The following is an 11,787-nucleotide window of genomic DNA, read 5'->3' as shown; positions in this document are numbered from 1 at the left end:
TACTTGTGTAACATATTAGGGGGACTAATTAGATGAAGAATGCTCTATATGTTCTGATTCTTCTCTATATAATGGTTTTGAAACACAAATTTCACGTAAACACACACACACGCACACGCACACACGCACACACACACACACCCCTCCACCACACCTAGTGCTCCTTCTGGGCTCCAGTCAATAAAATGGAATGGAAGCAGATTTGAAAAGAGCAAGCCAGAAACTCTACATCGATGTTCTAACTTTATTGGCACCAAAGTAAAGGAGGAAAAGCCGAGACCGGAGGAGGGGAAATTGGTAGATGGCCCCATGGGAACAACAGCATGGGGAGTACAGAACCATCGCTATCTGGTTGCCCTAGCCAAGGAGCATCTGTTCCCAGAATGCCCCAGAGGGGATGCCAAAACCACTAAGAAAACGACTGTTACATTTCTGGAATAGGTTTGAAACTCGCCATCTGAAGATATTATTGTCACCAGGCTGGACACTTTTACTCCTTCTGACCGTGCTCCCAAAAAGATTTCACCCTAGGGTTTGGTGTTGTTGACATTCATGATCCTGTAGGTTCTGATCTTCTTCACATGAGGATAACAATGCCAGAGTTATTCTGTCCATTCGTGGAGAAGCCTTTGAAACGACTTTTTGCTTTTCTGCTGCCAATGCGTCTTGTTCTTTTCTCTGTTTTGTATTTCTTGCACAAGAGTGGGCTGGGTGGTATCAGGGTTGAGTGACAAGTTACCGAGGTCTAGTATCAGATTTTCACAGGAGGGTGAATGAGAGGCTGCTTCTGTCGTGGTCCCCATCCCCATGGAGACGCCAGACATGTTCCCCACATCCTTCTGACAGTAGCAGCATTCACATGTGAACATCTCCTGATCTGCATCTCGAGGGGAAGAGGGTCTTCTTTTTCTCTCAGTTTGGTGAGGTAAGAGAAACCTAACACGTTTCTTTTTCTTGATTTCAGCTAGTTTTGTTTTCTTTTGGGGTGATTTTGAACTCTCCCAATGCTGATCTTCTTCCATCCTTTCCAAGAAAGAGAGCACACATTAGAAACACAAAGGGTCTATTGAAAACAGCTCATGCTGTCCACATGCCTGGAGCACCTACCAACATAGGCAGAGACACATCTCAGAAGGAGACCCTGATGGTTTCAGCAAGGGAAATCTTAGCTTCTAACTGGTTTGTGCAGCCGTTTTCCGTCTGTTTTGTTTATGGGTACCCACATATCAACGAGCAAATGGTGAGCTCTTTGCATTTGAAATACTGGTTTTAGCCCGGTTTTCCTTGTACTTGATTATGTGTGCCACAAGGAACCCCAGGACAGAATTCCTTCAAGGGGAGCCCACAGATCACTACTTCTTAGTGTTAAATGCTGGTTTCTTTAGAAGCGATTCTTCACAAATAGCCTCTTCTTAAAGCTCTTACTTAAAGCTCTCCTTAAAGCTCTTACTCCCTCCACATAAATGTGATTTGAGGCAGTCTCCTCTCAGAGGACGTCTTTGAGGTTTGAGGCTCTACAAATACGGTAGCTCCTAACACTGGTACTTAGGCCTTATGAACAGTGATACGGTTGCAGTCTCACTTGCTTGGGCAGGAGAACAGGACCAATCAAAGAGACTTCCCCTAATCCAACTGCAAAGGAGCCTCTGGCCATCAGCCACTGCCACATTAACCAGAGAGGGATAAACGTGCAGCGGGATTCCTGGGCACAGTATGTGCTCTATGTAACCTGCAGCTCAGGCCATACTTGGTTTACTCGCACCCCTTGCTGAGACAAATACCAGAGAACAGCAAAATGAACCCAAGGAGAAAACCACTGGACACAGATTGAGGTTGGTCTGTGATGGGCCACGTCTTCTTTTAGTAGCACGGGTCAGATCCTGGAGAGCACAGAATGCCATGCTAACAGCAGCAACAAAGGCACAGGCCATCTTTCACGTGCCGGGAGCCTGTCCTTGCACCTAGTAGCTACAATGATTCTTGGGACAGAACCAGGGGCCAGAGGTCAGGTGTGGGGGTGTGAGTGTGGGCAGAGTGGGGTGATTTCAACGGATGCATGCACTATAAGAGTTTAGATAACTGTAATTCCTAGCTATGGCTGCATTTGTGGGGGGAAGGTTTGGGATCCAGGCATGAAAGGGTTGATGCATGGGAGAAAAGCTCACTGTTTTAGCAGAGGAAAATTTGGTTCCTGGCAAGATCTTTACCTCTCTGAACTCATTTGCCTCCCGCATTAAAGGGTATTACAACCTACCACTCCCAGGTATAGTTCCTAAGAGTGATAGCACAGGGGTTATGCACTAAAGGAGTTTATTGGGAATGACAGCAGTTTCCCTTTGAAACCGGGGAAATAACTGGACTAGCATATGAAGATTTGTGGTCAAAGATGCTTATGCTACCTCCCCCGACACACACATATGCACAGAGGGAAAAAAATGAAAGCAAAGGCCACCATGCAGGACTTGGTTGAATGAGTTAGGCAGGCTTTGCACCAGGATATGGAAATCAGTGTGACCATTATGGAGATAGATATGGGGGTGTCTCAAAACATTTCAAATAGAACTTCCACATAGTCTAGCCATCACGCTCATGGCTATAATGCAAAGGAATCAACAGTGCCTTACGACAGTGATAGCTGAGTATCCATACTACTAACGGAAGCCACATAGTGGATTCAGCCTAAGTGCCACTCAGTGGATGAATTGATATGGGAAATGTGGTACCCATACAAAGGTAGTTTCACTTGGCTGCAAAAAGGATGAAAATACAGTGTTTAAGAGAGGACGATGGATCTTGTGTGAAATAAACCAGATTTGGAAAGACAAATATCACGTTTCCTCTCATGTGAAAGCCATAAAAATCCAAAGTAACCTAAAAGCCAATAAAGAGGAACATAAAATTAAATGAAGGAACACTGGGGCTATAGGAGGGGATTGGGAAAAGGGGAGGAGAAGGGATAACAAGGAGTAGTAACAGGGGTGAAGACAGCCAGATTCTACTACGGCGTATACAGAACTATCCTAACTAAAGCCTCCCTTTGTATGGTTAATATACACGAATATAAACTGAAAAGGACAAAGCCGCTTTGGATGGGTGGCTGGGAACTGTGCCCTCCAAGTGTGCTTTCGAGTTACCAAATGTAGCAAGTGATGTTTGACTCCTGAATAAAACAGATCAGAACAACAAGCTTTATCTCCTTTGACTCCCAGTACCTAGCACATGCTGCTGTGTGAGTCCTTGGGAGACTTTTCCCACACATCCGGTGCCCCCACCCAGTCCAGCAAAGCATTAGGTGTCCACTCACAGGGTGACCAGCTTTTCCAGATTCCACCCCAAGTCTTTCCTTACATCCAACAATATTCACCATCTCCGCTTCTATAGTTAGCTGCCTTCCCACCAAGTCAATGTCTTTCCCTGCCTGGCACAGTGTTTGCGTGCCTTGTCACAGACTCTGAAACTCTCCTGGCTCTCCTGTACTTATTCCTCCTGTTCTTACTATTCGTCCAGACACCTTTACACCCTGATCCCTCCCTGTCTTGATCTATCTGCTCAGGTAGGAAGTTCTCAGTAAGGCTGCGCCTGAACACTTCATTTAAAAGTGCAAGCTGGGCCAGAGCTGGGCGCGGTGGTGCACAACTCTCAGCACTCTGGAGGCAGAGGCAGGTGGAACTCTGAGTTCCAGCCTAGTCTGGTGTACAGAGTGAGATCCAGGACAGTCAGGGCTATGTAGACAACGTACCCACCCTATCTCAAAAACAAAAGAAAGCAAAACCACAGCTACAAAAGTATTTGTCCTGGCATGCTAACCCGAAGGGGGTAATACTGACACACATACCTTGTCTGTAAGCAACAGCTTTCAAATTAGACTTAGGACTCAAAAGAGAGAAATCACGCCAGCTCCCTGAAAGCTAGGCAAGTCTCCACAGCCTGGCGCGGTCATGAATCTTGAAGGAGATTCCACAACTGCCGTTTTACTAAAGCAGCATAACCCCCGACTACATTCTAAGTATTTCCCCTCATACCCACAGACAAGTGTGGTCCTCAACCCTCACTAAGGAAACATCACTTTGTGACAGACAGAGGTCAATACAGAAAACCACAACCAATCAAAATGCAGAGATGTAAAGCCAGGTCCCAACAGATTCATCTACAAACAAAATCCTGCAGCTAAGGCTCAGGGGTCATTGTGGAAGAGGGCGCAGAAAGATTGTAAGAGCCAGAGGACCAGGGAGATTGCTGTGAGACTAGGCTTTGCCTCCTGGGAATGTCAGAAGCTACGCACATATAAAACCCCACCCACATGGCTGCATAAACCTGAGCTGAATACAGATGACCCCAAAAGCCATGCTGATGTGGACAGAGTCGGGGTGGGGGCGGCAGGTGGGGATCCTGAAGTCTTAAAGAACTACAGGCAACTATGCTGAGACCAGGGAGTCATGGCCTTCCCAGAGAAGGTCCTCACCAACAGGTTATCTAATACCATATGCTCAGCCTTGAAAATATATACCTAAACGTAACGTATTGCAGACTGAGCAGGTTGTCTTTATGCATTTAGGAATACGTATACATATATGAATACAACAACGATTCAGGAAAAAGAGACAATGAATTTGAAAAAGAACAAAGGGGGTTTTGGAGGGAAACAAGGGGACAGGAAGTGATGCAATTTTAATCTAAAAAAATTCTTTTTAAGTGCATGCCCAACAACCACCACTGGCAACACCCACCCCAACCACCCTCCCATCCCCCATCCCTGCTCTGCTTTCCTAACAGCAAAACTCTGCTTCCTACTGCACTACACAGCATGGCATGTTGATTCAGTAAGTTCAATGTTGATTTCTGTAGACCACAGTACCACATAAACTCCACAAGGGCTGACATTTTCAACGGTGCCCTGGATCATGTCCAGCTCTTAGGTCACTTCCTGCCACATGTCCAGGTCTTGACACACTTCCTGCCACATAGAAGGCCCTCGGTAAATGTACCTGGAGTAAAAGAAGTACCTGGCATGGAGAAAGCCTCCGTAAATTACAGCCTTTGTTAGTATTGCCCTCCCTCCCTGTTGGGTGAAGCTGGAGAGCAAGCAGAGAATCAGGGAAGGAACAGTGCAGTCTGATGAGCCACAGAGGGAGAGCAGGGCTTTAATGGGTCACCACGGGCCACACAGTTTGTGCAGACAAGAGTCCTGGAAGTTATTCTCCATTGAGCAGGCGTCTCTCACTCTAAAGAGAGGTACACCGTAAGTAGTCACCATCCATATCACACTCTTGGAAAGGACTTGGAGAGAAGCCGTGACTAGAAAGCGGGAGCTGAGTTCCCTTGTCTCTTCCCCCAGAGCACCTGGTCAAGTCTCAGGCTCACCTTCTAGGTGCTTGAAATTCCCAGTTGCCCAGTGTTCTGTTATACATACCAGCACCAGAGCCAATACCCCGTGAAACTGCAACTGCGTCTCTCCTGACTACTGAGGAACAATGGAGAGCAATGCCCAAGACTGCTACGTCCAGACACATATCCACACTATAATATTATAGTCCCTGCAGATAAAGGAAATGACAGTTTAGCCGGAAACAGAGGCAAGCCGGAGGGAACAGAGCCAATCACAAGGATGGCACGAGGGAACAGAGTCAGTCACAAGGATGGCATTGACTGGAGCCATGGTTGGAATAGCTCTGGAGCCTGTGAAATTACCATCCCAGGTTTCAGATGGAAACATCAACATTCATGAGGGGAAATGTATATATCACAGTGAAGGGTCAGTGGGGGACAGTTAATAGACTTCAATAACTTGAACATCACAAATGGGGCTTAAGAGTAGAATCTGTTCCTGAGTGGGGCGGTGGTGGCACACGCCTTTAATCTCAGCACTCGTGAGGCAGAGGCAGGCGGATCTCTGTGAGTTGAAGGCCAGCCTGGTCTACAGAGCGAGTTCCAGGACAGCCAAGGCTACATAGAGAAACCCTGTCTCAAAAAAACAAAAAGAAAAAAAAGGGAGAGAATTAAACTTTTTTCCTTCGTTTGAAAATAGATTGTTTTCTCACAAAATCAATCCTGATTATGGTTTCTTCCCCTCATTCTACTCCTCCCAGTTCCTCCCCACCTCCCTTCTCCTCTACATCCACTCCTTTTCTGTCTCTCATTAGACAAGAACAGGCTGCTAAGAGACAATATGGAAATATAACAAATAAAATACAGCACGGTAAAACAAACACCATCACATCAATGAACAGCGTCGAAAACAGACTTGGAACACTTACCCGTATCCCACAAACGGTGGCTCCGGGGAACTCAGTGTGTTCAGACGCCTGATGTAAAATGAAAACAAGCCGTTCCAACTGAAGGCACAGAAAGAAGATGGAGCCACACCCAAAGTCACTCGCTGGTACCACAAGGCCAGCAGTGGGAGTGTGTGAAGGCATGCAGGGAGGAGAGCTGGGGAAGATATCTGAGATGTAAGCAGGTGGGGACCAACCGGGATCCACCATCACTGCACCACCCACAGATGGTGTCAACAGTACTCTTCCCTTCTTGTTCTCACTGAAGACACAGCCACTGGGCTTTGTGTGCGTGCTTTCTAGAGCAGGTGTCTCATTTCCACTGCTGGACTTGAACTGACTACCTAGTGAAGGACTAATGTGGATGATCTTGAGCTCCTGATCCTTCTGCCTCAACCTGCTCAATCCTGGGATTGCAGGTGTGCACCCCCATGCAGGGCTTTACGCCATGCTTGTGTGCCCCGTGTGAGAGGCAAGCATCCTAACCACAGGGCTACATCTACGGCCCTCCTTGGATATTTTCTAGGGAAATTTGTCTTGTAGAATGAAGTATAAAAATCACGCACGTCCACTTCAGTAAACTATGGTCCATAAGAGGTTCTGAGAACGCTAGTACCGGAAACATGAGCTTAAAGAAGGACTTGTATTATTTATGAATGGAGGCAGTCATGAAGGCAGACGGTGTTGGAAATGACAGATAGCAAGGGCAATCCCCTCCAATGAATAGCTCTCATAATGCACCTTTGTGGGAGGAATAACACGGATCAGGGTGTGAACTGTTCTGAGCCCTTCCTATGTCTTCCCTTACTCATGGCAATGTGACCCGTGAAAGACTCACAAACGGTCTCTTAATTCTCTCCCGTGTGTTAGTTCTCTGCCTCTGTGATCAAGGAACATGCCCCAGTGACAGAGACAGCGCTGTCTCTGCTTCTGCCTTCATCCTGACAGATTACCTGGCAGAATGGGTTGACAAAGCATTTGAGTTCGCAGATGAAAACGTTGACCTTATGACATGCTGGGTCTTCTGGAATGACTCAGGAGAACTGAGAAGGCTGCCTGGGAGTGGGGAAAACACCAAAGGAAAGAAGAGCCTCAGTCTCAGCTCCCCAAAAGTCTACCCTGGGAGCACTCTGAGCAACCGGAAAAATGGCACAGCCAATGGGACAGGAGGTGGAAAACGCAAATGAAGGTGCCCACAGACATATCCCGAGGAATGGGCCTGAAGACCATTGCTTCCTGAGGGCTGCCAGCTCGGGGTTCACATTGTTGTGTCTATGTCCCAGCTAGACCACTTGTGAGCTTGTGTCTGTGTCCCACTCCACCACTTGTGAGCTTGTGTCTGTGTCCCAGCTCCAGCATTTGTGAGCTTATGTCTGTGTCCCAGCTCCAGCATTTGTAATACATGCTGTGTTGTTTTCTCTCAGCCTTCCAATGTGCTGCTTAACACAGCTCAAGCCCAGAGTGTTAAGTAACTCCCACAAGAGGGGTGTGTGGGGGTGGGTGTGGCATGATGGGAGAGCATCTTAAAACTATGTCTGTTGAAATGCAGAGCCTTTATTTACCCTGGGAGACTGTCAGTAATCACCCTACCCAGAACTGTTCATCTTTTTTCATTCACACTGACAGGCATCTTTGCTCCTTGTCCCACTTTTCTCTTCTACACTCTTCAAGCCTTCTCAGTATCTAATTTAGGAGCCCTCCCACCACATAAGGGATGCTATGTGTGTGACCTTGCCCTACACCTGGCATGGACTGAACCAGAATTCTCTGCTGAGTATCAATACGAGTCCTTTAAAAATCCTGTCCCCATGCAACCATCAACTGGAAACCCAGAGCTCCTGCAAGTCTGTACACAACACCCTATGGTAGGGGTTGATCAAATGCCCAAAGTGGCCATGCACCAGATAATTTTCCCATTTGAGCAGGGCAGCTGCTGGACTTTGTTTAAAATACTGCTCGTCTGGATGCAGAGACACACAGCCAAGCAAGTATACATAGAAGGACCGCAAATTGGAGATCTGCATCAGGTTTCTCCCCTGGGAGCTCAGAAAACTCCCTCAGAAGAGCGAGCGGGGGGGGGGGAGATCTGTGGGAGCCAAGAGTCTGTCAAGGACACTAGGAGAACAAGACCCACAGAATCTACTGAGCATGGCTCTTGGGAGCTCACAGAGACTGAAGAAACATTCACAGAGCCCGCATGGTTCTGTACTAGGTCCTCTACATGAATGTTATGGTTGTGAGCTTGGTGTTCTTATGGAATGCCTAACAGTGTGAGTGGGCATACCTCTGATTCTTTTGCCAGCCCGTGGGACACTTTTCTCCTACTGTTTTTCCTTGTCCAGCCCTGATGAGCGGGTTTGTGCCTAGTCTTATTATAAACTGTTAGGCTGTGTTCTGTTGCTATCTCCAGGAGCCTGCTCTTTTCTGAAGGGAAACAGGAAGAAAGGATCTGGGGGAGAGGGCAGGTGTGGGAGGGTACAGGGAGGAGTGGATGGGAGGGTGACTGCTCTGCTGTGGTCAGGATTTATTCTATGAGAGAAGAGTAAAAAAGAAAAACTCGTGTGTGTGTGTGTGTGTGTGTGTGTGTGTGTGTGTGTGTGTGTGTGTGTGTACTGCTGGCCAACCCTTTGTAACTTTCTTATTTTCCCATCTTATTGTCTTCATCACTAATGACTGGGCAATGAAACCAAGGAAAGCTGGGAACACCTGATTGTTTGGACATGTCACTCAGGTCACTCAGATTTCTAGTCACATTGCAGTTCCAGTGGTCACCACCATGCAGGAGTCTGGTTATCCACGGTGTGGCACTCACTAGATATTCTGGACAAGCTTGGTTAAACAATAGCCAGTGCAGGAATGCAAACGCTTGCTTCATAAATCCTCTGATAACACCTTAAGCATTCCAGGACAAGGGCTGTCTGATTGCTTACATCCAGGGAAATATGCCTTACCCAACCCAATTGGTTTCCGTCAATGCTCTGCCAATCAGCCACCAAAGCTGTGGCTTCAAGGGACTGAAATGTCGTATGCAATCGAATCCAAGCTTCAGAAGGCCATGCAGTGTTGGCCATATGCCCTGCCTTGGGGGTTAACAGACCCCAAGCCAGATGTCCCTAGTGCTGCTCTCGGTACAGGAGGTCCTGAAGGAGCTGCCGGGTCCAGGCTCACTTCAGTTGCTGTGGGAGTTTAGTACTTCAACACGTGGGTAACCAGACCCCTGTACCCTTGCTGCCCAGCACCTGAGCACAGTCAGGTGCTGCTGGAGAGGCTGCCCCAGTGCCCTCCTCTGCTCTCCTTCAGCCTCCTCCAGCAGCCCACTCCCAAGACAAAGCGCTCTCTCTCTCTCTCTCTCTCTCTCTCTCTCTCTCTCTCTCTCTCTCTCTCTCTCTCTCTCTCTCTCTCTCTGCCTAGGTCCTGTCACCTGTTGCTTCCAAGGTCCAACAGAAGCACGAAAGAGGTGCTGGCACAACTTCCGGGAGGGTCATGAGGGCATTCCCTTCTCCTGACTGTGCACACAAGCTCTTGAGTCATTTACCTCAACGCTACTGTAGTGACCCTCGTTAGCATTCAATAATCGCTTAGTACTACGACACAGAAGACTTCATATCATCCAAAACTCGAGATACGGGATACATTATATTTTAATTAGCCCTATCATCAGACATCTAAGACAGTTCCAACCCTGACTGTTACAGAGTCCTCAACAAACATCATTTTATACACACCTTCCTCTACATCCTAAGTGGTTTCTTTGGTATATAATTGTGGCAGACCTGTTCATCTTCAGTGGGCATGTATTGTTTTTTGTTGTTGTTGTTGTTTACATTTATTTTATTTTATTTTATTTTATTTTATTTTATTTTATTTTATTTTATTTTATTTTATTTTATTGAGAGAGAGTCATACTATGTAACTGTGGCTGGCCTGAAACGCACTCTATAGAGCACACCGCCCAAGAACTGGCACAGAAGTGCCTGCTTCTGTATCCTGATACTTGGGATGGGCAATCATACCCTGTCAATTCTGGAAAAAAAATTGGGGGGGTGGTGTTGTTGTAAGCCATGTGGCCCAAAGCCTGAAAATGGAGTCTCTTCTGTCAGTCATTCAAGTCTAATTGGCTCGCGATGGACATACAACCTGTGGAGGTCCAGTTTCTCCAACCAGAAAGGGACCAAAAATATTCTGAACAGGATTTTAGATCATTAGATCATAGCCATGACCCTAGGAACAGGATACAACCCCTTACTTGGGAAGCCCATTGTGGCTGATAAACAAAGATCATATATATGTGCCCAGTCTGGTGGAAACACCGAATCTCACCTCACCTGATCGTAGCAGATCACCTTTCTCTGTCTCTGGACGGAGTCCACGCTGCCTGGATGTCAAACTCTGCTTCAGTTCTTCCTGCTGCTGGGTGTTGTACAATGGAGAGTGGCTCTAGGGGATACAGAGAGCTGAACTCCCAGAGCTGAAGGCCTACCAGACAGTGCAGAGAAGCTGGGCCCTCCTTGCCAAGGTCTCTTGGGAACTGGAGCCTGGCTGTGTCCAGAGCCTCTCTGGGGAAACAGGATTCTTTCTCAGGAAGATTGGCTCTTTCCCTGAAGGGAGAGGGTAAGCTGGGGAAAGGAGACAGGACTAGGTCGAGTTGGTGATCAGCTTCTTACCTTTAGGAGCCGGCTAGATTTCTTTTTCCTTTTCATGTGAAATCAAGTTCCACTCCCTGATTGAGGGCCCTGAGACCATCAGCCCCCCACACCACTCCCAGCCCCAGGGGACAGTGTGGCAGCCCTGGAGGAGACCTGCCAGAGGCTCTGCGGCCTTGCTGGGACTCATTGTGACCAAAGAAGAGTTTTCAAGGTGCTGAGATTGACCTAACAGTGGAGGGAGGAAAAACTGGTCCTAACACTGTCCTCAGGGTGGTGGTATAGGGGGAAGTGTCCATGGTTAGGCCTACCCATTGAAAAGGAGGGAGAACCACTGTGTGACAGGCTGGGATTGCCTTTCCGTTAGAGTCCAAGGAAAGGAGTAATTCAATGCGAACACTTATGTATTCGTTGAAATGAGTTGAAATTGGATATTTATCAGGGTTTGGAGGTCAGGGTCTCATGTAGCTGAGTCTGGCCTCAAATTCCTTTTCTAACCAGGATGATCTTGAGTTTCCGATCCTCCAGCCTACACATCCCAAATGCCAGGATTGGAGGCCTGTGCCACCACACCCATTTTATGTGAGGCTTGGGATCAAACCAAAGGCTTCCTGCAACATAGGCATCTCTGTCAAATGAAATGCAGCCCCAGCCCCATAAAGGGTTTATAAGAACAGAAATAACGGGTTTCTTCACAGCAGTGCACACATGGACACCATTGTACCCAGCCTATACTCACCTGCTCCACAGTCCTTACTGGTCCCCTCTGCCCTTCTGCTTAGCCCCTTCCTCGACAAAACAGCATCTCTGTAGAGTCAATCATCATCTACAAAGGAAACATTATCGTTCACTAAGTGATGGCTGCAGCGTCA

At 47.4% G+C, this 11,787-nt stretch overlaps 1 protein-coding gene across 7 annotated transcripts; it reads right to left on the bottom strand.

Moving 5' to 3' along the window:
• Positions 1–230: 230 nt before the first annotated feature.
• Positions 231–11,079, bottom strand: LOC131898891 (protein FAM156A/FAM156B-like). Of its 7 annotated transcripts, XM_059250163.1 has the most exons (5): positions 10,937–11,079; positions 10,598–10,828; positions 7,226–7,328; positions 5,411–5,534; positions 231–1,023 (listed from the first exon to the last, which is right to left on the bottom strand). In XM_059250163.1, exon 5 carries the CDS (start codon positions 1,020–1,022, stop codon positions 603–605), a length of 420 nt encoding a protein of 139 aa, XP_059106146.1. In that variant the 5' UTR covers position 1,023; positions 5,411–5,534; positions 7,226–7,328; positions 10,598–10,828; positions 10,937–11,079; the 3' UTR covers positions 231–602. The 7 variants fall into 7 exon arrangements, with proteins under 7 accessions (XP_059106146.1, XP_059106145.1, XP_059106147.1 ...); XM_059250162.1 differs by lacking the exon at positions 5,411–5,534; XM_059250164.1 differs by lacking the exon at positions 5,411–5,534 and having other exon boundaries at positions 10,598–10,748.
• Between the last annotated feature and the right edge of the window lie 708 nt (positions 11,080–11,787).

The sequence above is a fragment of the Peromyscus eremicus genome, chromosome X (assembly GCF_949786415.1).
Source record: "Peromyscus eremicus chromosome X, PerEre_H2_v1, whole genome shotgun sequence".
In the NCBI taxonomy this organism is placed as follows: domain Eukaryota; kingdom Metazoa; phylum Chordata; class Mammalia; order Rodentia; family Cricetidae; genus Peromyscus; species Peromyscus eremicus.
The sequence above is the reverse complement of the archived record's forward strand: the minus strand, read 5'-3'. Positions and strand labels throughout refer to the sequence as shown.

Coding starts and splice junctions, on each gene's coding strand:
- LOC131898891 (XM_059250163.1), bottom strand. CDS start 1,022: ATGGAAGAAGATCAGCATTGGGAGAGTTCAAAATCACCCCAAAAGAAA.